We start from the raw sequence: 27,018 nt of genomic DNA, 5'->3' as shown, positions 1-27,018 counted from the left end.
ATCTTTGAGACTGGTAAACTTTTTTTTTTTTTTAATTACAAATTATTTTTCATTGTTTGAGTGATAAAGATAGTTTTAAGGTTGGAAATGAGTTTATTTAGATTTCTAAGATATTTTTAGAGTGTTTTAAGGTAAAACTATGTTAAAAATTGAATTTTTAGAGTTAATTTTGCTTTTCCAGCCTCCACCAATAATGATTAAAATTGTTGTCTACGTAATCCACCCTTTTTTACATGTAATAGTAATTAAAACTCGAATAATTGTTTTCATATTGTGCAAAAGACCAAGAATCATATATACTTAACCTCCAAGATAACTATTGAAAATTATATAAAATAAAAATAACAACCGAAATAAAATATCACCTTTTGTTTGGGAGATCAAATTACTTTCGTTTTCGTCTTCAATTAGCATTATTTTTTTAATTCAGTGCTTACGCATCATCTTTCTATTCATCCGTCAATAAATTTCATGCACAATGCTGACATCCTTTTCTCTTATGTAAGAAATTAACTTGAATCCTACCCATGACATAGCATGGGCACGCTGGCTAGTAGATTCTAAAGCAATATAAGTTCATCGTGTAACAAATAGACTATAAGAACAAAAATCACAGGTAATGAAGGAAAGAGTTATAAAAACCTGCCATACATGGGTATTCATAGCTCAGAATTGTTCAAAAGCAAATCCCAACACGTTAAAAGCTGTCAAAAACTCCCAGTACTTCAGATTCTTACTTTGAGAAAGCATTTCAAGCCACCATCAATTGTTATGTATTCCTTTTTCCTTTTGCACCCGTATGCTTTACTCCCATGACAACTGTATCTCTTATGTACGAACACCTCAGACCGGATTTTCTATGGATTAGGTCAAGAAGACCAGAACAAATAGGATGATGAACAAAACTACCAAGAACACTATCATCATAAGTTGCCCCTTTGCGCTGGCCTTCTTCATGACCATAGCCACTTTTTTCTGCAAGCAAATAAATAAACAAATAATAGGTTCTGTTTATCATCTCAAAGAGCGGAAAAGTGTTATTTGATACATTGCCACTGAAAGAAAATCACCTGAACAAAATCAAGTCGATTTGATGTAGTGTCCATTTCCGTATCCAAATCATCTATGATCCTTTCCTGAAGCACCAAGAACAATTACAGACCCAAGAGTAAGCAAATATCAGCCTCAACTAGATTACAGAGCTTCATAGTTGATTCCAAAGTTACAATCCTTGTACAAGCTTCTGGCAGAGGAGCTAGGGAAAATGAACTACAAAGAACATCAACCTACAGAATCCTAACCTGTGCAAGTAGTTCTTCGTGTATGGTTAGGCCAACACCTCCAATTCTCTCCACACTTGCACTAAGCTCATCCAACTCTTCATCCTGTTGCCTGCAACCACCAGCAATCAAAAGGCAAACTGAGTGCAAAGTAATTAAGAAATACATGAAAAACACAAAGACCTATCCTGATGTCAAGCTACATCAAACCAACCCTACTGTTTTCAACCATGCTCAACTAACTACATAAGTTGTCTACTCTAGGCTCTAGCTGTGGAAGCACCCCCTAACTTAATGAAGTAAAGGATTACATTAAGAAAACTAGCACTACTTGCCCTTGTATCAGAATACACAAATATAAAAAAATAACTCATACAAGCAAACATTTATTGAAGCCTTCAATGCACTAATAACAAATTCATCTTGAAGAATAAGAACATGGAAAGAGGTGGGGAGTTCAAACACTTTACTTTATAAGAAGCATTTGTCTATCTGATTCTGATTGTATAAAATCATCGTTATCTTGAGTATACTGATTGGATTTGTCAGTCTGTTGTATATCAGGCATCCTCATTAATTCTCTGCGCATCCCATTCACACTAGCAGTTCCACTGAGATTCAACTCTTTTCCAGCTACTACTGCTTTCTTCACATTGCCCACCTAATAAAGCAATGCAATTTGTTAGGGAACTCATAAATGAAAAGGGAAACTACATCTTATAGCTCATTATCAATTGCACTTCCAAATATTCACTATAAAACATAAAGCACGTGTATTAGATAAACAATCCAGTTATTTAGATAATCACAGCACTGGAGGAAGTTTGTCAAAGCATTTCTTGCAAATAAAAATGGGGAATACATTCACATTGCAGAAACCTTTCAATTATAATACAGTTATTACCCTGAAAAGGAAAACAGCCATTCACATAGTACCTGAGCGCGAGCAGTGCTGGTCCATCTCCTCCGTTTTTCAAGTTCTGCTTCATCAATGCCATACCAAGAAGGATCTCTAGCTGCTACAGATATTGCTTTGTCCAATTCATCCACCTTCCTATCAAGAAGAAAGCTTCAGCAGTTGCACACAGGAATCATATTGTTCTATTAAATTCAAAAGCTCATGCAAAAAACACATGTTGCTAGCTTAGTTGCCTGGAAGAATAATTATCAAATTTTTTAATTGGGAATTTATTGTATTGTTAATGAAGTTCTTCACCAGGTAAAAGGAACAATCAAAGAGATCAGCATCTCAGCTCATGATTCTACCCAAACTCATGTAGTTACAAAGTCTCTACACCACAGATCAAACCATAAAAAAGGACACTGATTTTCAACAAAAACAGCTCCAAGTACATAATGATAAATTTTAATACCTGCCACTCAATGCTCTCACAAGCAGCAAGCAGCTCCTTTGTAAGATGCACTTGCTCTCCAGAGTCAGAAGAAATCCGTTCCCATTGGTGAAATGAAGATTGCAACTTGTCAATCTAACAAACAGAGAGCCCCAAAAATCATTACAACTACATATTAATAATTGCAACAACATAAAGAAGATCAAATTCATACACCCATCTGGAAAAAAAAAAAAAAAAAAAAGAAGAGAAAGAGCTTACAGATTCTTGAATCTCCTCTTTCACAATATAAAACGGGTCTTGTGCTGACGACATCTTAGATTAGCTCGACCTGCATTAATATAACAAATTCAAATCAGCAAATGGTATACTAAACTAAGCTTCACTTTCTTTAGAAGGAGCTTCAGATCAAATTACGTCATTAATTTCAAATACCAGGATCAGCATAAATGAATAAATGGGTAAAAACCTAGAACTAAAAAAAATTGAAGGCAATTTAATTGTAAATCTTAAACAGACTCAAATGGCACACTCCAATTCATAAGTTTGAATTGATAAATACAGATCTAAGTACTTCTAACCGTTACAACGAATATAGTCAGTAAAGAAAGGAATCGACACTAGAAAACATTGAGACCCAGAAAAAAATATTTATTTATAAAACTGTGAAATCTAAAAACTTAAACAATAATCCAAGAAAAAAATAAAAACCTACCAAGCGTACGATTCGATTTAATTGAATTAAAAGATAATTCAATGGAATTAACATCTAACCTGAGAGATCGAAGTGGTTTCCCAGGAGCTGAGTTTGGAGCAAGTTTCGACGATGGAAGGTAAGGGACGGACTGCGTTAATTAAGGAAAGTTCTCTATTTTGGTTTTTGTATTTTTTGGGCTGTAGCTGTGAATATTTAGGACCCATGTTAAAATGGCTCAATGGGCCTGGTTTCACTACCATTTCTCTCTCGCACTGTGTGTAACACCCATGGTTGGAAAGTGAAAAAACAAAAATTCATTTTTTATTTAAGTTAATATTTTTGATGTTTTAATATGTTAATATTAAAAATAAATTTAAAAAAATATATATTTTGAATATATTTACAAGTAAAAAAATATTTTTTTAAAAAATTATAAACTTAAATTTAATAATTTTCATGTTGGCAAAGCGATAGTGTTATTCAAACTATAAACTTATGCTCTGTTTGTTTTAAGGAAAACGAATTCCTGGAATTCGTTTTCCTGACTTTCCCATGTTTGGGAATAAATGTTAAACAGTAAGTCAACGGAAACTTAATTCCGGTCAACGTAAAATCGTTACTTGAGAAAGTAAAGTGTTTTCTTTCGGTTAAAGAAAGGAAAACACTTTCCGCACGCCTGCCAATGAATTTTAATTCACAACTACATTATCATCGCATTTTAATTCACTGCTACAGTAGCAGCGAATTATAATTCAATGCTACTGTAGCATTGAATTATAATTCGCTGCTATTGTAGCAGTGAATTAAAATGCAAAGAGTTGGTTTATTTTATTTAAGTAATGGGTTTTTTTATTAAATCAAAGTTTAATTAACTCTTCAATTAAACTCTTGATTTTATTAATTAAAATAATCTAAAATTTAATTAAATCAATTCTCTAATTAAACCCTTGATTTAATTAATTAAACTAGTCAAGAGTTTAATTAAATTTTTAAACTTCCAATCATGTTGCCCTTAACCCAAATTTTAATTCATCCTTCATTTATTTTATTTTTATTTTTCATCATCTTTTTTTTTTTTAAATAATAAAAAATAAAAAGATCAAAATTGGGTTATGACAATTGTAAGTGATTAAATATTTTATATTAAATATTTTATATATATTAATAAACTTGAAAAAAAATTTAATTCATTAATAAATTATTTTCCAGTTCATTTTCCATACACACAACCAAACACTGGAAAGTGTTTTCCAGTTCATTTTCTATAACACTACCAAACATTGGAAAATACTTTTCCGGAATTCACTTTCCAGGAATTCATTTTCCCCGAAATTCACTTTCCAAAAGGAAACCACTTTCCTGCAAACAAACGGAGCCTTAAAATACAGTTCTCCTCTTGTCATCACATGACTATATTTTTATTCTTGAAATATACAGTTCATCAAATATTAAATTCTATATTTTTAAATTTTATTTTGGTTTGCATTTATTGGTTTTGGTTTTTTTTGGGTTTTATTTTAAGGTATGTTTGGGATTTAAGGTATGAAGAGACATGATTGAGTTTTTTTTTTTTTTTTGTGGAATCCATAAAAAATAACAAAAAATATATTTTTAAAATTTTTTAAAAAATATATAATTTTTTTTTTAAAGAGATTAATTTAACATCATCTCATCACATCTTAATCTCAAAACACACACTTATTATATAGGTAAACTACAAACATATCATCTCACTCACCAAATGTGGAGTGGGTAGCATTTGATATGAGACGTCAAAATTAATATAGCAATATATATTATTAAAATATTTATTTATTTAAAATAAAAATATCATACTATTCCATATTTAAATACTAAATAAAAAAATTAAAATGTTTTGCAAGGAGTTGGGCCCTGCTTGCCTCCCCTGGTTTTGTACTGTCACCCACACCACAATCCTAAATACACAGGTTTTGTATGGATTTTTTAGTTTAGTTGTGATGAAAAAAAATAAAAAGTACTTTGTTTTGGGTTGGGCTCTGAGTTCTTAAATTTCATAGATGGCATGACATCGCACGTCATTAATGAGTGAACAAAGAAAACATTCTATCATATTTATTTAATCTAATTATTTTAATGCTTATTTATTATTAAAAAAATAATTAATATTTTTTTTAAAAAAAAGTATTTTTCTTTATTTTGAATATAATATATTTTTTAAAAATTACAAAAAAATAAAAAATAAAATATTTTATTATTTTTTTATTATATCAAATTTGATCATCAATCTTTTATTGTTATATATTTTGTTTTTAATTTCTCCGTTTAGAAACTTGATTTTATTTGATTTTTATATCAATTTTAGTTTTTATTTTTTTTATTGTTATTTATTTTTCTCTTATTATTTTTTTAATTGAAGTTTTTTTTTTGTTTTTTTATCAAATTTGGTTTTCATTTTTTATTGCTATTTTTTTTATTTAAAATAATTTATTTTTTCATTTCATCCTCCAACTTTTTTCATCTATTAAAATTATTTCATTTGCCAGTTTTAGTTTATATTTTTTTAATAAACTTTTAAAAAATTAAAACATCAATAAATTAGTATCCAACTCATTTTTTATGGTATAACCTAAATACTGAAAAGTATTTTTCAATTTATTTTTCATGACATTATAAAACATAAAAGATAATCTATTTTCCATGAAAATCAGTTTTAAAAAAACTATTTTTTAGTGAACAAACAAATGTTTTTTTTCCATAAGATTTTTCCATCAAATGAGAAAATATTTTAAACCATATAAATAGTGACGATAGCATACATATATAATTATTTATTACAATTAGGATACTATAAAGTAGATATCAAACTTCAAGAGCAAAAAAGATGATTCAACATGAATTATGATTACAAACACACACATCTGGATGTCTTTGTTTCACTAATGGAAACACACCCGTTTATTATTTGTTAGTTTAATATATTTTGTAATCAATTTGTTGATTACACGTGATATTATTATATTCATGTAAATATATATTTAATATTAATAAAGGTTTAATTTATTTTAAATTATATAATATTAGATTATTGAATCTAATATTTGATTTATGAATCTAAAATAAAGATAAAGTTCATAGGACAAAAATGATTTACAAAGAAAATTATAAAGTTGTTATAATTATGAGATTTCTATCATATCAAAACATTGTTCCTAAAATGTTTTTGGTCGATACTTTCTTAAATACTAGATATTTATTAGAGTTTTAGAGATTGATACATATTATGTTCTTTTTTTTATGAAAGAAAATAGTTGTTCTTATAAGTTGAGGTAGGAGGGATACCTATAACTAATATGTAGATGTTCGTCATAAGATATGTATGCTAAACGGACACACATAAGAATGTTATATAGAGAGAGCACATGTATCTATGAAAAAACTCACGTTATGGCTGTGTAAGTGATCTATAAACATGAGATTACTAAGTTATTTTATATAGAGAATGTTATGCTTTGATCATGTTATATGTTATCTTAATCGAGGTAATAAAGGAGTAGACATTGGGTATAACATGAACTATACGAAGATACTTGAGTGATCAAGAGAGATTCACCACCTTAGGTGAATTAGATAAAATATTTCATTTGTTCTCAAATAGTATTGACCAATAAATTCTTGGCCAAGGTAAATAAGATTTGAAAAGAGTTTAAAATCTTATTCAAACGATCAATGACTATGATGTAAATAACAAACATGATTTAACATGCCAAACATACTTTATTTTTTAATGTTAAATCAGAACATTATTGATGAAAGGATATTAGTTACACTAAGAAACCGGTCACTGAAAGGTTAAGTCAAACCACTAATAACTTTTCTAATATTTAGGTAATCATGACACGTTACTAGACGATACATATGACCTTCAAATATAAATTAAGCAAATATTGAATAGATAATAAATTAAATTGTTTAATTTATTTAATTATATTTAATTAGAATTATAATTTATATTTAGGCCAACATCTTAAGAACCTAATGGGCCACACACATTAAGAACCATTAGTCAAAAGTTAAACTGAAATGATTTAATTAAGTATAACTTGATTAAAATATATTTTAAAAATTAAGGACTAGAATATAATTAATATAAAGAGTATATTTCTAAACCTAAAAAACTCGAGTGGGGACTTGATTGAGTTAATTTATAAAATTATCATAAATTAATATATGGATATTATTAAAGGTGAAAATTGATATTTTATCAATTTATAGGTCTTTTTTATATTTCTCTACAAATAATAAGCTATGCCTCTTATTTTGAACGTTTGTTTGTTAGACATCTGTTAGACAAAAAAACTTCATAAGTCATAGAATAGAGAGCTATCACTCTAGGCATAACAACTTCTCTCTCTTAAATAGGGATTTAAGAGATTTATTATTGGTGGTTTGTGTGGATTATCGTTAGAGCCCGGACAATTAAACAACTTATAGTTTGCGACAACCCAATCTTTAAAGAATTATTCAAAGCTGAAAAAGATTAGATTTTAAGGTAATAAATCTATAAACAACTCTAGATCTATCTAAAGAGATCCTAGGGATTGATGAATAATTTTGTTTTATTGTTTCTGCTAGTGGTAGTGGAGCCTTTGTTAAAAAAATTTGGGTTGTTGATTGCATGTTTAATTGTTATTGGTGTTAATTAGAAATTAATTTAATATGAAATTAATTTAATATGTAAAAATAAATATTTTTTCCAAAAGAATTTAGATTTTTCTCTTAATGATTTTTTGAAATCAAATAAAAAATACAAACTTTAATCGATTATTGTTCTGGTCAGATCAGATCTAAACAATGTTTCAGATCTAGTTGAACTCTGGATTTTATGACCAGATTCTGGTAACTAAAAAAAAGGGTGAAACACTGCCAACGACTATGCTAACATGTGACACACTTGTCACACACCAATTAGAGGTGTCATTTAATATTAGGTATAACCCTAAATTGGACTATACTCATCCTGAGGTTTGGTTGCACAATTAAACATCAGTATCACCCATTTCTTTCTCTATTTTTTAAATGAGAGGATTTCCTCTCATGGTGTTTTTCATAGGCCCATTTTGCTTATTGACGAAGGTAAAACACCAAGGGATCAAAGGCCCCCCTTCAGTGCTACTGATCAATGTATAACATTGCCTAAATATCCTAATTGAAGACTTATCATTCAAAATCCTCGATAACTTTTCAAATAAAGATTGAATGATCCACCCATTATGATGCATCTGAGCAGAACTAGGGTTGTAGTACCTTAGAACATCCCTCACAAATCCCTCTATGGGAAACAAGTACCCAAACTTGTATAGACACGGGGGCAATAATGATAATATTACCACCACCATATTTACTAGTGACCCGAGAAATATGATAACTAGCTTTAGGGATGACTACTGTATAATCTCCTGGCTAACTAACATTTTCTTATTTGAAACGACAAGGTTCAAGGGTATAAATACCCCATGAACTATCCAAGTAAGGGTTCAAAGCTTTTTATCTCTTAAGATAAACTCGTATAGATTTAAGAGCATTAATTAACTTAAACTTAAAAACAAACATCTTTATTTCTTGAATTTAAAGCTCTTTTAAGTAATTTGAAACTTTCTCATAAATATATTAACTTCAGGGTTTTTAAATCCCTCCAATTAGAACTAGTTTTACATGTACTTAGATTTTTATCATAAGCATAGAAATCCTTAGTCTATAGAGAATCTAAATAACTAAACATATTTATTAACCATTATCCCAAACACTACACAATCTATTATTTATATATAATGAATTTTGGGAAATCATCACCAAATTATCCTTTTGTTTAAAACCAATTTCAGCGTCCATTGTGCAAATACTTATGGTTTAAGAATTCAAATTGGGGACCAACTAACTAGTCGGCCGATGGAAACATTATTTATTTTTGTTTAAGTATGAATTATAATTTGCTAAAAGACAGAAAAAAGAAATCTCATTAATGACTCTGTTCTCTGGACTTTCCTGTGTTCACAACTGTGATAACAATGTCTGTTGAATTTGCATGTGAAAACTATAAAAAAATAGAGAAAAGAGATGAAAAATAAGTGGTGATCCAGTGAATTGCCAGAAATTAAGATTGTCAGGTCACAATCTTAGATTAGGTAGTGAAGAGGCAGTGTCATCATCTTGAACGTGCTTATGAGAATGTGGCCATGGCAGCCTCACGAACTCATCCTATTTTAGGCAGATACAACTTGCCTCCCTATCAGCTCTAGCTGCTGCGTGCTGCGTGCTGCGTTCTTCACATTTTAGACATGTATTAATCCGCTATGTGTAGGTTTCTCATTAATATGGCATGTGAAATATCACCACTTTATGAACTGGACATTATCACTATTAATGGCGGAGGGCCTGAAAGCATGAGCACCTCACATTATGGAAGGAGACAAGCTAGTAGATAGCCACATTGTTAGCTGGCAAGTTATTGCTTTTCTAAAGATATCTTCTAGCAAGAAAATTAACGAAAACTAAAAAAATTGAAGGTTGGCCACTATTTCTATCAACAATAATGAGCCTCAGGTTTTTTTTCCTTAAATTTCAAACCTTTTTTTTTATTTGCATCATTTTGCGGTCTAATTATATAAAATAAAGCTCACCCTAGACCCATGATAATTTTTATTTTGATCTAAATATTTTTTTTTGTTTGTTTTTCAGTCCACAGATTAGAAAAATGCAAAAGAAAATACAAAAAAAAAAAAAAATAATTGGTTATTGCGGTATTAACAATAAAAATAGTTAAATTTAGTCCTAATATATTCCATTCGATTGTAAAAATTTAATAATAATGGAATTATTTTGGAGTATTTTGATGTTAAGATGTGATTTAGGAAGATATTTATAATGTTCATTAGGTATTTTTAAATAAAAATTGGTTTAAAAAATTAATTTTCAACTTAAAAATCTCTGCCTCACAATTTTTCTAACTATCACAGCGATGACCAAATTCATAGTTATGAATGCATAGTTTATCGCAGAAAGCAACTGATCACCAGTTTCTTTTTTTGTTCTTTCTTTCTTTCCTTTTTTAAATGCATTCAAAAGGATTTTACTTCAACCCGCAAGTACACCTAAAACCTTTCGCGACACCTTGTTTTATCTATGAAAAAACAATTTCTTTTTAAAATATCCAATTCAATTTCTTTCCATATTTTCGGACCGGTTTTCGCTCACAGGCTATTGCCCTTGCATAATATCCCTCCAACAACATTTTAAGTCTTGGATAAAGCTCTATAAATTGGGTAGTTGCAAACAGAAGAGGTAGACTGCATCCTTTCGGCCTATTACTCTTCCTTGTAGCTTGTGTTTGTTCTAGACATTTTCTTCGCCGGTTCATCAGAAGTCGAGGAGGGAGTACCAGAGTCAAGATCCAGATACTATCTCATACATCCACCTTGTAAAAACTCTATGTCCTACCTCCTAATTTACGTTAAGAATAAAATCCCAGCTTGATCCATGAATCCATTCAAAAATTTCTTCAGCTAAACCCAAAGTCTTGACGAGTAATAATTGTTGAGGTAGGATTCATCATCTTGGCGTCGACAAGGTATAGAACAACTACTTCATCTCCTGTGTCCTGTCTTCGACAACTCTGGTTAGTAGTGCTGCTCGGTAAAACTTTCTAGTGCTGTCATCTATAGGTACTAGCTAGAAGATAATTATATCATCTATTTTGCACCAAGAGCTTTGAAAATGAGTTATGATACTGGAGTCTACAGAGTTCATCAATTTAGCGCTTATAATAACAATTTTGAGCCTGCCTGTCAACTTGCTCCTTTTGACCATGCTTATCATAAGCAGGGTGAGGACCTAGGAAACACTACTAATGATCTGTTACTAGGGATTTGGGACATATTAAAATTTCAGGCTAAGTGGTTAGAAGAAAAGTTGGAATATTTCAAAGACAATTCACTCTCTCAGGAGGATCTAAATAGACAGACCGAGGATCTTAGAAATATAGTAAATCGTGCAGGTCGAGTAATAGAGGATCAGAATAATGAAATATTGGAGAGATTTAGCGGGTTTAAGAGAGAGATTGAAAAGATATTTAATGAGAAGAATCTGGACAGAAAATTTGAACATACTGAGAAAGTGATTAGAGATTGTCTAGATGATGTTGAATACAGGATATCTAAATTAGAAAGAATGGGGAGGGATATATTGGAAGAAGTAAGAAATTCTAGTGGAAAAACAGATGTGGAGAAATTGGTACTCGAAAACAATCGAATACTAAGAAAGTTGGATGAAGAAAAGTTGGCTACTCAGAGTGATATTAGAAACATTAGAATCCCAGGATTAGAGCAACTGGTAAGAAGAGAAGATTTGAAAGATTTGGAAAGGCAAATAGATCCTAGAACTTTAGTAAGAAGAACTGATCTGAAACAAGAATATATCTTACAACAGCTTGAAGAAAATAATAGGATACTTAAAAATTTTGATGTTAGAGAGTTGGAGCAAATTATTAGAAAACAAACAAGAGAACTGGAAGAGATCCGAAATGAAATATCAAGAAAAATTGATAGGATTCCTGTGGATTCATCTATTGAAAGAGAACTAGAAAAAGCTCAGGAACAACTGCGTAAAATATCCCAGCTCATAGGAGCAGATTCTAGGAGATACTGAGTAATAGAACAAGGAATTTAAAAGGAAGATCTTCGCAAAGACTTCCTCGTGTAAAAAAAAAAAAAAAAAAAAAACAATAAATATCCTTTGAGTCAATTTCTGCATGCTATTTGAGTTCATATATAGACCAGTGATATGTTTGATAATGAAACTTAAATGAACAGCCATGGTTTTCAAGCAATTCTCATTTACTGTTGAGTATGTTGCAGGTGAAAGGAAACGAAAAATTAGTTCATTATTTGTCCGCAGGCAAAGATGGACTCTAAAGAAATCTTATTTGGAGAAATAAAGCTCACTGCAGTGAGCAATGGAAACTACAAGTACTGTAGCCAACAAGAAGATGTATTATCAGAAAAAGAAAAAATTATACTTGATAATCTTTTTTTCGCGCACGAAAGAAGGTTACGAAAAGTGTTTGCTAATGCTCTGGCCGCTTGTCAGCAACACTACAAAGATTTATTATCTGAAAAGCAAGATGTACTCCGCAGAGTAAAACTTGCTTTAGAGGATCTAGTTCCAGTAATCGGTAGATTACCGGATGAAGATCAATTTAGAAATATATTCTCGAGTTATATGCAGTTGCAGGATATTGAAGATCTGTATATCCTTCGCAAAGGAAATACAGAAGAAGACACAAGTCATGCAATGGAAATCACCTATGCAAAAGCAGGATGGTGTATGCCAAATTTGAAAACTTATTTGCCTGCATATACCATGTTACAACAAGAAGCCATCAAAAGGAATCTGGAGTACCTTGAAGAAGCCTCTGAAGAAGTCTATCGATTGATCATCCAAAAACTTCATTCGGAATCGAAAGGATTCAAGAGTCTCAAGCAACATTTAGAAATGGCAACCATCAACACCCATGTCTCTCCAACAATGCTCAGTTCAGATTCAGGATTAATTAGCCTCGTCGTTGCAAGACTTGGAAGTCCAGAAACATTAGTCAGTGGATTCTTTGAGAATGGGTTACTACACAAACTTGAAGTTGACACTACAAGTTACAGAGAAGCCACTTTACTTCCAGGATGTGTTCAACAATCTCTTGCGGCCTATGTCACAGAAGTTCGGAGGCTCAAGAAGATCGTTCCACAAAAAATCTTCTTGACATTCTACAGCACAGGGCCAGATTGGGAAAATGATGGAGTTAGTTACTTCCCCAGTTATCATCTAATTCTTATGGATTATGATGAGGAACTTGCGAAGCCTAACCATTCAATAAAGCGGGAATGGCAAGAAGCGTGGATGGAAGAAAAGGAGGTGCAGAAGAGAAAGGCATTATCCATGAAAATTATAGTCGAGACTTTGCGCTATATTTTTCGTGATTCTTGTCCTTACCTGAAGATTTATGCAATATCTTCAAGAATCTTGATGCTGGGAAAACGTATTTATGGAAACAATAGGCATGGATGGTATCAGGCTCGGCAACGAGAACTTTTTGACAGAATCAATAACTGGTGCAATGGAGAATTTGAAGCTAGTGCTTTTTGTAAAGGACATTATTGCTCCTTGATGCAGGGATGCTTTCACAAATGCACCATCTGTCAGTGACCAGAAACCGACAACATGTCAGAAGACCATGCGCTCGATGAGGAAGCTTTGCGCAATTTATAGCCCGACTGAAGCTGAGATTGTTTTCCTTGTACTCAGTGTTTGTTTCAATAATCTTTCAAGTTTCTTTAAATGTCGAAGAGGGAGTCTAGTGTCTAAGCTCTATCTTGTAAATAAAGGTTTTCCACCTCATGTCATGAATAAAACTCCAGTTTGATCCATAAACCCTGTTGAACAATGCTATAGTTATATCATATGAAGCCTTTTTTTGAAATTTACTGTCTCTACTTTGGCGGACGGAGCAAATCTTTGTCTTTGGTTTTGATTTCGGTTTGAACATCTTGGCCAGCGATTGTTTTGATGCTTCAACCATTTATGCTAGTCCTTCTCTACCCCTGATTAAATGGTTCTCACTTCTCAACAATCTTTTAGCTCTGTATTTTTCATTACTAAAAGCAGAAATGATAATCCACTGTTCCAGATGGCATCCAACAATGCAAAACATTTCACCTTTCATTACTTGAACTTAGTGAATTCCCTTTGCCAGTGTATTAGCAATCATCACCGGCCTGTGTTCATGTTGGCACATAAATTTCTGGAATTTCCAGAAAATATTCCAGGAAGTAAATTTCTGAAACTCCCGTTGTTATTTTCTTGAGCAAGCATGAAGTGACAAATATATTGCATGGGAGTAATCATGGAGGATACTTATCTATATCTTTCAGGTAACTTGTAAAATAAGTAGGACTGCACTGGATATGATAGGCGTCATAGTTACCATTAGTGGTAGCTATTTCTGAAACATGAACATAAATGATAATCGTTAGCAAGAAAAGTAGGTGCAACACTAACAATTTGTGCATTCGTAAGCATAATATATTGATTAGATGTAGCTATAGCAGTAGGCTTGCGGCGTCGTGCTAACTTGAAGATCATAAAACTGTATTATGGTGTGTGCCAGTGCTAAAATCTCTAGGAATTTACTTGGGATTGGGTTGAAGCCTAAATTTGGTTTGTTATTGAAGGCTCAAAACACTAAGCTCATGTCAATGACTCGAGCACCAATCTTAACCTAAAACACAACTGTAAAAAGCCCAAATCAAATCCAAAGTTTTTAAGATTTCATCATTAGTAAATAAAAAAAGAAATAGTTTAATTAATCTTTCCTTCTTTACGAGGAAAGGAATTTGGAGTGATATTCTATTTTGATATGAAACCAAAATCTAAATAACCAATGATATGAAAATAAATAGACCGCAAAAAATAAAAATATTTAGTGAAATCATGTCATATGTTTATTCATTGTTGGGTATATTTGTTTTTCATTTTTTTAGTGATTAAATCAATGATTGAGCTGATTTTTTTTTTTTTTGTGAGAGTTTGATTTGGTTTGAATTTTAATTAAATTTTTTTCCTTAAGTTGATTCTGATTTTATTTTGGTATATATATAGGGAGGGTTTAGTTTACTAATGTTTGGATTTTCTTTCCATCTTATTTGCTTATTTATAAAGTTACAATTATCTCAGTTAATTTTTGGTTTTAGTGAGTTTAAGATAATAAGATATTTCAACTTCTAGTTGTTTTTTATATACTAGCAATTAAAAAAAAAAGAAGCAAAAACGAGAGTTATTACTTGGTTGGGTTAAAGATATTGTTTTCATTATTCTTTACAGTGAAGGGTATATGAATTTTGTTGAGATTTTGGTTTTTATTGTAGAGAGATTTATGAATCGTAGCGTTGTAAGTTTCTTATTAGAAATAATGGATTTTTTTTTGAACCAATGGCCTACACTTAATTAATTACTCGTTTTTAGGACTAGCATTAATACAAGATGAATTAGAAAAAATAAAGAAAGATATTGAAATTGAAACCAAGAACCAAAGAAGGTGATAAAATTGAGATGTCTTATTAATGCAATTGTAGGCTTAATTTAAAAATAAATAAATAAAATTTAGAGTCAATTTGATCGAAAATGCACAAATTAGAAAACTAAAGACTAAACTGTGAAATACAAGAAAATATTGGGTCTTAATTAGGTCGGTTTAGAGGAAAAAATGAAAGAAATCAGGGGTGAAATTGGTAAAACAAAAGTTGAAAAAAGGGTTGAAATTGGATAAAAATTGAAAATTGAAAATTGAAAACAGAATAACTAAATTGAAAAAAATGCTAAACTTGAAAAACCTAAAAGGAAGAAAAACCAAAACAAAGGTATTTCAATTTAAATGAAACGATGCATTTTAAGCGAAACAGAACGCCAAAATGATATTGTTTTGAACATAGCTGGGACAACCGTCTTTCTTCTCTCACATGCAAGCTTTCAATTGCATTAATGTTTTTTATTTTTATTTCTTTATGTTTTGGCCGGACCATTGAACATTTTTTTTCTCTCTATCATGCCTTCAACAAATGCAAACAAACATATCATTTGCTTTACTTGCATATGTACTCCATTATTAACCCTAAACTCATTGATTTTTCTCTCTAAAACTATTTAAGTTCAAAAAGTCAACCTAAGCATGTTTGGATGAAATGCACAACAATAATGAAGGGTCAAGATTGAACCAGAAAAACAAAGAGATGTAATTGTTTCATCTAGAAAGGTTATATTACCTTTATTGTTGCCTATAAATGAAGAGGCAAAGCAAGAGAGATAAAAGGACCAATTTAGAGAGAGAAATGTTGAAGTAGTGAGAGAAGGAAAATAGAGTTGAAGCTAAGAAAATGAGAATGAATGTGAGAGTAAAGAAAGAAAATAAGGTAGCCAAAAGAGAGGAAACAAACCTAAAACCATTAAAAAAAAATCAAAAAAGGAAGAAAAAAGAGTGAGTTTTTTCATACTAGAAATAGATTTGGTTTGAACTAGAATGTTTCAAAGGAGAATGAGAAAAGGAAGAAAAAGAATAGAAAATAAGAGAAAAGAAATCTCAAAGCTAAAGAGGAAAAAACATTCAAAACACGATAACATAACTGGCAAGTCACCGTCTCTACAACTAGAAGTCATCATAAGAAGTCTTCACTCGTTTGGAACTACCCTTGAGGTAAGTCACAGCCCCTCTTCCCTCATTTTCTTCTTCTTTCCTTAAGGTCTTAGGTTTTTACATGTAGAGCACTATTCACTTGATTTATTTATTTTATTTTTAAGAATTAATGTTATTTTTGCTAAAAGGACAAAATACATGAAATATCTTATTTTTAGAGATTAAAATTTTTTTTTTGTTAAAATGAAAAAATCATTGAAGTCTCATATTTTTAGTGATTAACGTTAACATTTTTGCTAAAAGTTCAAAATCAATGATTTTTAGAGATTAACATTGAAAATTTTTGTTATTAAAAATTTATCAATGAGTCTCCTATTCACAGGGATCGATGTTTTTTTTAAAGTAAATTAAAATAAATTGAAAATAAGCTTAGAAATAACTTTGGACAATCAATAGCGCACATTGAATAAATTTATGTGAAAACATATGACAAATATAATATTTTTTTAAATGACGCAATAAAGGTGATATATATTCTATCAAGCCTAACTAATCCCTTATTTGAATTTCTAAGACTAACATTTATTTTAGGATTCCTAGTTTCCTTTTATTATTAGGTAGAGACTCTCTTTTTTTCTCGATTTTCCTTTTAATTTAAGAGGTTCTAATCATATTAGGTGTAACAGCATGACAGCTCCACTAGGAATATAAGGTTGATTATAATTATTTGTGTTTTTTCTCTTATATTTTAATCATTTTGATTATTATTCATTTCTTAAACATTTATTTTCTTTGCACTATTTAGTTTCATTTACGCTATTTAATTTTATTTACTATATTTATTTTTACAAACCATATTGCATGTGTATGCATGTTATTTTTTTCAAGTTTTCAAACAATTATAGGATTAGATATGGGGATTTAGGTGGTGAGTGTGACTTTGTTTCACTGATGTTAAGTCTAGCACTACAAGGATATAACATAGTTTCTTAAAACCAAAGTCCTACATTCATGCTTTCAAACCATGATAGGGTTTTGAGACCCAAAATATAGGTGCTTCACCTTTAATATAGTGGATATAACTCTCACTCTTGAGGACTATGAATCTGTTTTGAATTGCTCGAAGTAAAAAGAAAATTACTTCTGCATGCCTAGAGAACGTTCCGCATCCAATTATGCTTGGATTACTCAAATAGATCATCAGATGGCAGATGACTAAGTGAGGTAATAACCAGGGCTAATTTTGATGTGCATTAAAATCTATGTTAAAAAAGAGATTATATGATGATAAAAGTGAAGTTTATTTGAGAATTTTGGCCTTGGGTATATATGATTTGGTTCTTTTACCTTCACCAAAAAGGATGATTGATTTTGAGGTTGTTAATGTTTAAAAATTTTGTCTCCTTTAAAGCTAACCTAATTACAACAGTATTAGTAGAAACCTTATCATCGATAAATCATTACAAAAGGCTTAAAATGCTGTCTATGGTTTTTAATTGTATGGATTGTTAGTCACATGGTAGAAATGAAGATTTTATTTTATCTTTTAGGACTTTACAACACTTCTATTTAAATCTGAAAAAATTTATAGAGAAACCTTTGAGTTGAGAAAGAATATCTAGGAGGCCATAGTTCTTGGCATAAGAAAGTCTTCTTTTCCACCAGAGAACATGTTATACTTATTTTCAGTCATACTTGGCCTATTATGGAGACTATCCATAGATTCCATTGATAAGAAATGATGTTGCATTAGCTACTTCCGTAATATGGTTCTGTAATGGTTACAATTTGAATAGTTCATACGATGTACCACTAAGCTAGCTGAGTTCTTTGAAAACTTTCTAGAAAACTAATGGAAACAATTAAAGAGACTTGAAACATCCTAGCATAGTTATAACTTCTAAAAGAGATAATGGAAAATAAACTCCATGATATCTCGTATGATAGAAAACCAGAGGAAAAAACTAATGAGTCTCACCATATAAGAGCTTTTAAATGCTAATAGTTTATACTATAGAAGACATGTAGGAAGATATTAGGGCACAACACTAGTCCTATAATCTAGGCTTAAATTCTAAATTAGAAGATCCGGTGATAAAGAGAAAGTTAAAGTATAATCTAACTGCACAAGAATATACTTACCCATAATAGAAATAAAGAGAGACAACTTAGATTTTATTAATTTTATGCATATTTTAAATGCTTTTATCTAATACAAAAAAAAAAAGGTCCAAATCTGACATAAGGAATAGTTTTACCAAGAAATAATAGTAAATCCATCCTCCATTTTTATACAAGCTAGTGAGGCAGGATAAAAATTATCATGATTTAAGGCTAAAATTGTTCCATTGAGCATTATTAGGATTTCTTTTGGTGCCTTTGATGGAAACATTTGATGAAAAAATGTTAATTATTACTAACAAAAAATTGATGGAGGGATGATATAGTATAATATCTATTATATTTGAGTCAAAACTGATAAAATCAAGAGTTTTAAGACTCAAACGATAATGGAGTAATATATTAGGGTTCTTTTTTTAAAAAAAAATTAATATGTCCGAGAATACATAAATTTAATGGGGCTAATCCTTAAATTCCATTTCACAATTCCTAGGATTTGAATCTCATACTTTCAAGTCTTAAATGAAGGATAGACCCTTTAGAACTAGTGACTTCAATTTTCCTCCATTAATAAATGTAAGAACTTTTCCAAACAGAAAAAAGAAAAGTCTTATAAATACATACTGCTTGGGTTATTTTTTTTGAATTAAGACAAAATCAAAGTACACGAAAGTAAACTCAGGCATCCATCAAATCATAGAAGCATATATTTTTCGTTGTCTTTGTTTCGTGTATGTTTGGAAAATGTATTCTTACAGAACTAAACAGGAGTCAAACTTAGAAGCAGCGGTCAATTTGGCCCTAAACCAACGCAGGAAAAGGCACAGAAATTAGTCGGTGGACGTAGGCTTGCTCGTGTATGAAAGCGTGAGTAAACGGTCAGCCATGAATTTGATAAATCGTAGCGGTTAGTTTGATTAAAAAATGGTTTATTTATTTATTTATTTCTGTCAACAAGAAATGGTTGCAAAACGACAGGAGCATATAGTTATATATATTTTATCAATGGCTTAATATTCCCTGTAATTTCTTGTGTTCATAATTGTAGTCAGATGTTTTGTTGAAGCATAACTATCAATGCACTTGTTTAAGCCACCAAGGTGACACCAATTGAAAAGGATACGAAGAGATCTGGGCCACATTTGTGATGGATATAGAAGTAGCATAAGGAAGACAATAAGTACAAGAGTACATAATTATGCAAAAAAAAAAATCACACGTAAATTTTAATTTAAAATTTTATTATTTAATATTTATTTTTAGGTGGTTTATCTCTTTGAAAAAGTTATAATTTTTAAATAAATCTAAAAACTAGTCTAAACAAACTAGAAAATTTGAAACTAAAAAAGTAAAAGCAAGAAAAATCTTAAGCCGAGATGGAAAAATTAAAATTAAAATCAAATAAGAAAAACAAATCATGGATCAACTAGAAAAATATAACAAATCTCAAACAATAACTTCTAGACATTACTAGAAAGCCTTTTTAATACCTGATTGCAATGAAATTATAAAACTATAGGAAAAAGGCCTTTAGAATCTTTTTTTTTTTTTAAATTCAACTCGATCCGACAGTCAGGTCAAAAGTGATGTCCAATAATATAAAATTATACATTAGAAAAAAAAAATCTTATGTATGAATCTTTCTGAGTTGAAAAGAAATCGTTGTCGAGTTCAAATTGCTTTCACCTTGATCTTGTAGATGTCTAATCAAAACTCTTTAACTCATCTTTAAAGTGCATAACAATTTTAGACATTAACTTCATCGCATTCATCTTAAAACTTGAATAAGAAACAATAATTGATAAATTATCTCTCTTCCATCGACTTCTAAAGTAATAAATTTCAAACTTGCTTTATTAATGTATTATATCATTATAACCTTTGAACACATCTATTTTAATGATAACATAAACCTTGTACTTAAAAGGGTCAATATAATTTAAAATCAATAATTTTCATTTTTTTAACACCTCTAATCTTTTCTTTGCAGATAACCACTATTTTATCAAGAAGGGAACTGTCAATGATATCGTCACTACTATTACTTACATTGTTTGTGTTATTATCATAAAACTAAAATCATAAAATGATGGAGAATACTAACCCATATTTATCTCCCTCTAAATAGGATCACCAAAATCTCCACAATAGTCATCCTGATCAATAAGTTCTTTTATTTGCTCATGTTTCTAAAACAGGTTTCAAAACTAGCCATAAATCAATAATAACTCTTCTCACGATCTTTTGGCTCCTTACATTCGCCAACTAACAAGTTAACTTGCAATTTATTTCTGCATGTCTTCTATCACAAGTTCCTAAACTTGTCTTTTTAATTTTATAATTTATCTCTGTATGTTTTCTATCACTAGCTCCTAAAAGTTTATCTCCTAAAAAGAATCTCCTCATCCTCTCTTACTTGAACACATTCTATTGTGCAACCTCTTCCAGCCATAATCATTTAGTAGCACATAAAAAAAAACAAAACAACATGGGATCGAAATATACATCAAGCAATAACTTAGGATTGTTAGGATCTGATATGAACTAACGCACACGAAAGCAATAAACCTAAAAATTAACCTAAAAAATTATAAAACTTGAAAATAACGGAAAATCAATATTAAAGTCTTAACACAAGATTGAAAAAATAACAAGTTCTAAATCAAACTGGAAAAAAAAATCATAAACCAAGAATATATAACAAATCTCAAACAATAACTTATAAACATTATCATAAAGCCTTCATTGTTATAAATTTTAAATTTATTTGGGGGGGGGGGGCTTTAAAGCCTCTTAGAAAAATTTTAACTTAATCCAACAATCACATAAAAAATTATATCCAATAATATAAAATTACACTTTAAAAAAAAAAAAAAAAAAGTCTTTGCACATCAATTTGTTAAAAGTTACAAAATGATACATTTGAAGTCATGAGTAATGACAAGCATTAAGTTACACATTTCAATTTTCAAAGGTCGGCTTGGCTAGAACTTCTCTTTTCTTATTTTAATTTCTCATTACTTGTGATCCAAGATCTGATTAACTAGGAATCAAGACTCAGTATTATCCAATGACAGGACATTCGTTCCGTGTAGGTTCATTCTGTGTAGGTGATCAAGTTCTTGACTGTCTCTTTTCAACTAGCTTAGAATAAATGATGTGGGCCCGCCTTACACAGGGTGAAATTTCCTGCTACCATCACGAATCTTAACAGTTACCACCATACAGAGAAAAGGAGAAATTTCCCAGCTTAAAAGCACGATGCGGTGCAAGCCACATTGGTAGGAGTAACGGGATTTGCAAAGATATGGATCCCATTATTCAAGACCAGAAAGCAACCGAGTTGTTTCAAGCTCACACTCATTTGCATAGCCAAATGTTCAATTACATAAATTCTATGTCTCTCATGTGTGCATCCCAGCTAGGCATACCAGACATAATCCACAACCATGGCAGGCCAATCACTCTCCCTCACCTGGTCTCAGCACTGCACATCGCACCAAACAAAACTGGTATCATATACCGGCTTATGCGCATGTTGGTGCACTCAGGCTTCTTTGCCACCACAAAAGCTGCCGGTGGTCAAGGAGAAGGGGAGGAAGAAGCCTATGTTCTAACACCACCTTCTCAGCTACTTGTCAAAGATAACACCAATTGCTTGTCACCGTTTATGTCATTGATTAACCCAGCGTTTGTGACACCATGGCTTTCCTTGGGAGATTGGTTTCGAGGAAATGAGCCTACTGCATTTGAGCATGCATATGGGATGGCATTTTGGGAGTACCATAACCAAAATCCTGAACTCAACCGTCTTTTCAATGAAGCAATGGCCTGTGATTCTCAGATGATGAACATGGTTATCAGAGACTGTAAGCCAATTTTTGAGGGGTTGAATTCAATGGTCGATGTAGGAGGTGGTACCGGCTCACTTTCCAGGATCATATCCGAGGCATTCCCTCATATGAAATGCACGGTTCTTGAGCTTCCCCAAGTCATAACCAACTTGGAAAGCACCAAAAACCTTAATTATGTTGGAGGAGATATGTTTCAACATATCCCTTCTGCAGATGCCGTCATACTTAAGGTATAAGCTGCTCTCTGCATTCAAAAACTACTCTTCCATCTAAGAAATTGATTATCTGTTTAATTAATTATCTTGCATAAACGTTTACCTGTAGCCAACGTTCTCAGTTAGCTAATGCTGGATCATTTTTTGGCAGTTAATTTTTCATGGTTGGAGTGATGAGGATTGCTTGAAGATATTGAAGAAATGCAAAGAAGCTATTTCGAGCAAAGAAAAGGGAGGAAAGGTGATTATAGTAGATGTGGTGATAGATGAGAAGAAAGATGAGAAGGAACTAACCGAAACAAAGTTCCTCTTCGACATGCTGATGATGGTTGTGGCTGCTGGAAAAGAGAGAAGTGTCGAAGAATGGGAAAAGCTGTTCTTGGAGGCTGGCTTCAGTCACTACAAGATCACACCCTTGTTTGGTTTAAGGTCCCTAATTGAAGTTTATCCATAGGATGCAGAAACCATGAATTAAAAACTATATAGTATGCTTGCTGAATAAATTTATGTATCCTCCTTGAGACATTGTCGTGATGGCAAATGTCCAAGTACCACCCTTCTATGTTGATCTATTAAGTATTAATTCGTATTAATTACATCGCTCAAAGTTGAACTTGAATGGCTTGTTCATGGTATTATGATTCCGTTTGGCTACAAAACATAATGATTTCATGTATGAGCCCCACTAATAAATGAGTTTTGGATTCAGTTTCTGAAAAGCTATTTCTACATGTTTTTGCTACGGCTTCTCCTCTGCTTTTCATTAAACTCTGTTTTATTATTACTAATTTGCTATCCAAACTAAAATAACAAAAAATAATGCTGGATAGTTTTTGTACGGGTTAAAAATTTACCAGGATCCAAGTTTTTATACGAGTAAATTATATATATATATATATATATATATATATATATATATATATATTAATTCTTACCAATTATTTATAGAATTTGATTCTCTCTTGATTTTGTTTCTTAGAATGTTTTTAATTAATGTGGTTTCATGTTCACAATCCCAATCCCATTAAAACTAGAGACTAAGTTCAATAAAACAATAAATTAATGAACAATCGCAATCACAATCATTGTTTTAATCAAATATTTTGTATATATTTTTTATTAAACAATAATTTTAATTATAATTTTAACCAAAAATATATTTTAATCAAAACAACTACAACAAAAATTAATTTTTCTAAACTTATCTTTTTTATATCACAGTTTACCACAACACAACATACACTCAAGTATATACATGTACTACTCTGGCATCAAATTAATGACACCACCTAAAATTCAAGAACATGCCACGATTTTAAGATAATGTACTTCGGAGAAAAAGGCCAGCTTCATGTCTATTGCTTCTCTTTATTGTATTCTAACTAATCCTACGACAGAAACTTCTACCATTAAAAACTTAGTTAGCTAAAGATTTTCGTCTTTAGTCCTGATCTTGTTATGGCCAAAGAGAATAAACTGACCTGTTTCAATGACCTAAGTTCAAAGACGATAACAAGATAATTTATACTGAAAATCTTGCATCAAAAATCACACGGAATCTGCAGGGCTGTCGATAACAAGATCTTCATTGCACGATCCAAAACCTAATGGAGACTTTTGGGACTCAACTTGATGCCAGACAACGTAGAGAGATACTGAATTTATTTTCCACCAAACATCTGCAATAGTTTTCTACAGTGACCTGGTCTAGTACGTACTAGTCCTTTGTTTACGTTGCAGGTCAGTGAATATCAACTTCAATGCGAATTGGAACTCCACACGGCACACATCACGATCTCTGCAGTCAAATCGTGCACCTCTAAGAAATCAACAAGATCCTGGAAAAATCCCATAATTGAATAATAAACATTCTTGATTCTTCACGCTGTCCAGAGTTCATGTAAATAACTAGCAACTCGAAAATTTGATAAAAAAAAAAAAAAAGGGGGGCTTGTTGAATGATTCATGATGCTTGCTTTCATCTTGATCAAAGCCAAGTTAATAAAGAAATACCTGTCCCAGTTGAAGCCCACATTGTGGACTTTGCACACATGTTTTTTACTAAAATTATATCACATCGTGGTCTTGTTACGTCTATCACAGGTGATTGTTCTTGATAAAACTTTAATAGACATCCTTTAAATCTTTAGAATGATAAAAAGACTACATCAAAAGGAATAAGAAAATCCATGTTTACAGTCTCTTTGATTTGGTCAGTCAAGAGCCATTTATTAAGCTCAGCCTTCTACCCTTTTTTCCACGCATGTCCTCTTACAACTGTTTTGAAATTTCCAAATGTCAATTTAGTTTAGCGGTCGTAATTGTTTAAGTAGTAGTTTCTGACAAAATGAAACTTCCTCGTTAACCTTTCATCCACGTAATGCACAGTGCAAGAGTCGAGACTGCATTATAAGAGAACCAACTGCATTGGACTGTTTCGAAAGCAAATAAGGTAGAAACCTGCAAAAAAAGATGGATGTAGATCAAGGACATGGAGTTAGTGAGCTGTTTAAGGCTCAGTGTAAACTCTACAAACATATCTACTACTTTATAGAATCAATGTCACTAAAATGTGCTGTTCAGCTAGGCATACCGGATATAATCCACAAAAATAACCAACCCATTACCCTTCCACAGTTGGTTTCAGCACTAGATATTCCTGTATCAAAAGCAAATTTCCTCCAGCGCCTTATGCGTATACTGGTGCATTCTGGTGTCTTTGATACAACCAAAATGCATGGGAATCAAGAAGAAGAAGAAGAAGGTTATGTTCTCACTTCTTCTTCTAGGCTATTGCTCAAAGATAGCCCCACCAACTTGCCCCCAGCTGTTATAGCAATGCTAGATCCTGTGTTAATGAGTCCCTGGTTTTCTCTCGGCGAGTGGATCCAAGGGAAGGAGCGCACGCCATTTGAAGCTTACCATGGAATGAGCTTTTGGGAATATGGGAAGAGAAACATCAAATTCATCAACAACTTGAATGAATCAATGGCCAGTGATTCTCAATTGGTGAGCTTGGTTGTCAAAGAGCACATGGAGATTTTCGAGTCAGTGGATTCGTTGGTTGATGTAGGGGGTGGCACAGGAACTCTTGCTAGGAGCATAGCTGATGCATACCCTCATATGAAATGCACAGTCTTGGACCTCCCACATGTTGTTGCCAACTTGCCAGAAAGTGAAAACTTGAAATTTGTTGGAGGTGACATGTTCAAGTCCATCCCTTCTGCAGATGCAATTATTATCAAGGTATGCATACCAGTTTTCCTTTGTTCATTATTTGATTCTTAATTTGATCAATTAATATTGATAGCATACCAATCTGTAAACATTAATTATGGTACTAGTATAAAATCTTTCAAGGACAACACGAGAAACAATGTTCTCCTCTCTTCAGTTTTTTGAAGGTTACATTGAACTCTTTGCAGTCAGTTTTGCTTAACTGGAGTGATGAGGACTGCATAAAGATTTTGAAGCGATGCAGAGCAGCAATTCCAAGCAAAGATGAGGGAGGAAAGCTTGTACTAGTGGAAATGGTGATTAATGACAAGAAAGATGAACATGAATTGACCAAAACAAGGCTCTTTGTTGACATGGAAATGATGCTTATATGCAATGGAAGGGGAAGAAATGAGGAGGAATGGAAAAAACTTTTCCTGGAGGCTGGCTTTAGTCACTACAAGATTACAGCCACATCTGGGCTAAATTCTATTATTATGGTGTATCCCTGAGAATTTGTTTCGGATTCGGGATCCCATTTTTTCTCCTTTTTGGATGAATATGTGTTCTAGTTTGATATGATAGTCAAGGGTACGATGTAATTTTAGCTTGCTGGATTGCCATAATCCATGTGGCCTAGGGAACTTTATGTAACTGTGTTCTTACTGTGTATGATGCACTGCCGCATACAATAACTGTGTTCTTATTGTTTCTTTCTCTTTACAATTGCACAGTTTTCCTGCATCGGTAGCATCTTAGATAACATCAATCGGAGGCCATGGCTAAACAGCTTCTTGTAATGTTTTGAGTTGACGGAGAGAATTATTTCCTCTATAATTCTTCCTGACTCAACTAATACATGCGAAGACATGTATCTAGTTGAAGTTGAAACCATAGATTTAATTATAACTGAGAAGAAACGTAGATGAACCACTTAAAAATTATGACTATGCTGCGGTTTTACGAGTGCAAGATAAATAGAAAAAACAAAGAAACAATCCTTTTTCTAGCTGCAGGTTTAAGAAAAATTCTTAATTATTTTTATTTTTTTATTTAGTTTAGAAAAACAA

At 31.6% G+C, this 27,018-nt stretch overlaps 5 protein-coding genes across 5 annotated transcripts; 4 read left to right on the top strand and 1 right to left on the bottom strand.

Moving 5' to 3' along the window:
• Positions 1-596: 596 nt before the first annotated feature.
• Positions 597-3,554, bottom strand: LOC118033048 (syntaxin-61). The gene is made up of 8 exons (XM_035037888.2): positions 3,407-3,554; positions 2,894-2,963; positions 2,654-2,767; positions 2,217-2,330; positions 1,751-1,941; positions 1,302-1,392; positions 1,071-1,136; positions 597-975 (listed from the first exon to the last, which is right to left on the bottom strand). Exons 2-8 carry the CDS (start codon positions 2,945-2,947, stop codon positions 865-867), a joined length of 741 nt encoding a protein of 246 aa, XP_034893779.1. The 5' UTR covers positions 2,948-2,963; positions 3,407-3,554; the 3' UTR covers positions 597-864.
• A 7,039-nt stretch (positions 3,555-10,593) lies between these two features.
• LOC118033046 (uncharacterized) lies at positions 10,594-13,787 on the top strand. The gene is made up of 2 exons (XM_035037886.2): positions 10,594-10,983; positions 12,221-13,787. Exon 2 carries the CDS (start codon positions 12,267-12,269, stop codon positions 13,560-13,562), a length of 1,296 nt encoding a protein of 431 aa, XP_034893777.1. The 5' UTR covers positions 10,594-10,983; positions 12,221-12,266; the 3' UTR covers positions 13,563-13,787.
• On the top strand, positions 10,983-12,092 carry LOC118033047 (uncharacterized). Its single transcript, XM_073408423.1, has one exon. The coding sequence runs from the start codon at positions 11,082-11,084 to the stop codon at positions 12,009-12,011; it is 930 nt and encodes a 309-aa protein (XP_073264524.1). The 5' UTR covers positions 10,983-11,081; the 3' UTR covers positions 12,012-12,092.
• Positions 13,788-21,856: 8,069 nt separating the features above from the next.
• LOC118033045 (probable O-methyltransferase 3) lies at positions 21,857-23,351 on the top strand. The gene is made up of 2 exons (XM_035037884.2): positions 21,857-22,747; positions 22,884-23,351. Exons 1-2 carry the CDS (start codon positions 21,971-21,973, stop codon positions 23,184-23,186), a joined length of 1,080 nt encoding a protein of 359 aa, XP_034893775.1. The 5' UTR covers positions 21,857-21,970; the 3' UTR covers positions 23,187-23,351.
• Positions 23,352-25,168: 1,817 nt separating this feature from the next.
• Positions 25,169-26,674, top strand: LOC118033044 (trans-resveratrol di-O-methyltransferase). The gene is made up of 2 exons (XM_035037883.2): positions 25,169-25,978; positions 26,158-26,674. Exons 1-2 carry the CDS (start codon positions 25,205-25,207, stop codon positions 26,458-26,460), a joined length of 1,077 nt encoding a protein of 358 aa, XP_034893774.1. The 5' UTR covers positions 25,169-25,204; the 3' UTR covers positions 26,461-26,674.
• Positions 26,675-27,018: the final 344 nt, after the last annotated feature.

The sequence above is a fragment of the Populus alba genome, chromosome 4 (assembly GCF_005239225.2).
Source record: "Populus alba chromosome 4, ASM523922v2, whole genome shotgun sequence".
NCBI classification, from domain to species: Eukaryota; Viridiplantae; Streptophyta; class Magnoliopsida; order Malpighiales; family Salicaceae; genus Populus; species Populus alba.
This window is presented reverse-complemented; position numbering and strand designations above follow the sequence as displayed.